The sequence below is a fragment of the Sinocyclocheilus grahami genome, unplaced genomic scaffold, assembly GCF_001515645.1.
Source record: "Sinocyclocheilus grahami isolate Dianchi unplaced genomic scaffold, SAMN03320097.WGS_v1.1 scaffold161.1, whole genome shotgun sequence".
NCBI lineage: Eukaryota > Metazoa > Chordata > Actinopteri > Cypriniformes > Cyprinidae > Sinocyclocheilus > Sinocyclocheilus grahami.
Window position 1 is genome coordinate 1,524,601 of NW_015505340.1, and position 2,469 is coordinate 1,527,069.

Genomic DNA, 2,469 nt, shown 5'->3' on the forward strand with positions numbered 1-2,469 from the left:
TCATTCAGAATTATTAAACACTTCTGCAAACCTATAGTCTTAGGTTCAAAGATAAATTTAAAATGAGTTCATCCTAGCTTGTGTGTAAGAGTAACACTGCTTTTGACAAGAGCTGCAACATACAAATGCAAAACAATCTTAATATGACAAATTCTCCTAAGACAATATGGTATGGATGAATTAAAACATCATTATATATATCATACTGCACCAGTACCATATGTGCCATTGGCTTTACTCCATCGGTTGTAACGATGATTAATATTAGATCAATATTTTTATGGTACTATCATTAATAGCTGTGATCTTTGGCATGCATTTCAACATTTTATGCCAAGTTATGATGTACTTAAAAGGTCACCAAAGTTCAAAGCCAATAATAATATGCAGTTTGCACAATCAATACAGTCAGGCTGGAGGACGGATGTGCTATTCTTTGCCGAAAATGTCCCTTGCATGTGTACCCTGCATGCTATGGTTTTATTCACTTTGACAGGAATAATGTACAAAATAATAATAATAATAATAATAATAATAATAATAATAATAATAATAATAAAAATAATATACTGGGATAAAAAAAAGAGTAAAAATGTGAAGTATCATAACCCAAATATAATTGTGCAACACGTTTGTATTAAACATTAATAGGCCCCTTTAAGATATTGAAGGACATTCAATCTGCTTTAAATTCACTTGGAGACACGAACGCCAGATGAGCACAGGGTGATTGCTAGGCAATGCAGCCCAGTCCACTACCATCAAAGGTGATGTGCCTGCCTCAGCAGTCCACAGGTCCTGAGTGACAAGTGAATGGCACTTGAATTCATACATCTGATATTTAAAAATAAAAGCCCAGCCAAGTCAGCTCCTGCCCTAAATTCCCAAAGAGCATGCCATCTCCCATGTAGTCCCATAAAGGTGATAGGACAGCCCCTTATTCACAGGATTCCTGTTTCCTGGAGAGGTGTTATCTCAAAAGAATGCTGCATTATCCAAAAGGCAAGCAGCTAACCACTTATACAGCGTTACCTGGTAATGTCATGGGCCAAAAAGTAACAATTTTCCAAAACATTTTGGGCTATTTGTGGAGAACTACGCGAAGTCGGCCGGTCGAATCATCATGACAGTGGATCGGAGAGAGTAGCTGGGGCCTTTGAAATAGTGCCACTTGATTCCATTGAATTTTCCAACATGTTGGCCTTGTCTGTAGTACACCCCGTTCAGGTTCGATGGGCCACAGGCATCGTACCACCATCCTAAAACACAAACATTTACAATTGGGAACAACTGTTTATACAGTTATATATAGTCAGTATTGCATTATCCTGAAAGAATGCTAACAAATGCAATACTACACAATATAAATCATATATAAATTGTAACAGTCATTTTAATTACTTTTCTTATAAAAAATATAACCACATCACATAAAAAGCCACTTCTAACTGCTCTGCGTTAAGTAGGTTTCTGAAACTAGGTGCCTAAACATTAGTGCTTCTATTTGTGTGATACTATTTCTGTGATTATTTTATATGATCAGCTATTTTTATTGCTGACAGTCTAGTAGTCTATTCGTCAGGCTATGCAGGCAACTTTGAAGCTGGATCCAACAGTATGCAGGTGCTATGTGGTCACTGTGGTATAGATGAGGAGTGAGTGGAACGGTGACCTTTAAAGTATTCAGGGAAAGAGGATATAAATACTTGAAGGTAACATAGAGAAAATAGGATGTGCCGATCACATTGTTAAACATAATTGTTTAATAATAACAATAACTGATTTTTATGTTTTATCTTCTGTGGATTTCGAAGGGTTATTTCTGTTAATGCCTGCCTTGACAGATGTGCTTTTAATAGCATGTCCCTCATACTGAGGGATGACCTGATATGATGGGCTTGAAATCTCCCAAAATGAAAATCATGTCATCATTTACTCATCTTTATGCCTTTTAAAAGCTGTATGACTTTCCATGGAACACAAAATTAGTTATAGTAAAATGTTCATGTTTTTTTTCCATACAATGAAACTGAATGATGACCACGGCTTCAAAGCAAAATTTTTAGTTCAACAACTTTTTTTCAGCAGATTTCAGTCTCCTCCTCACATAAAGCTTTCATATGGTTTCATAAGACTCAAAATATAGCCATAATAATATTATGATGCTTTTTGGCCATTTTTGGAGCTTGACAGACCTTGGTCCCCCTCCATTTTCACACTTTACACACAAAAAATAAACTTTTATGGGTTTGAAACAACATGAGGACAAATTAATTATATTTAAAGCTGGAATACTGCATTTTGCCTCCAGGTCTTATCATTTAGCTTTAAGATCTTATATATACAGTGGGTACGGAAAGTATTCAGACCCCCTTACATTTTTCACTCTTTGTTATATTGCAGCCATTTGCTAAAATCATTTAAGTTATTTTTTTTCCTCATTAATGTACACACAGCACCCCATATTGA

At 35.5% G+C, this 2,469-nt stretch overlaps 1 protein-coding gene across 1 annotated transcript in view; it reads right to left on the minus strand.

The window, feature by feature from the left end:
- Nucleotides 1-626: 626 nt before the first annotated feature.
- Nucleotides 627-2,469, minus strand: part of LOC107592975 (angiopoietin-1-like) — a 58,820-nt gene continuing 56,977 nt past the window's right edge. Inside the window, exon 7 of the mRNA XM_016282558.1 lies at nt 627-1,259. Within this exon, the coding sequence (XP_016138044.1) occupies nt 1,096-1,259 (164 nt within the window). The 3' untranslated portion in view covers nt 627-1,095. The remainder of the gene's footprint in view (nt 1,260-2,469) is intronic.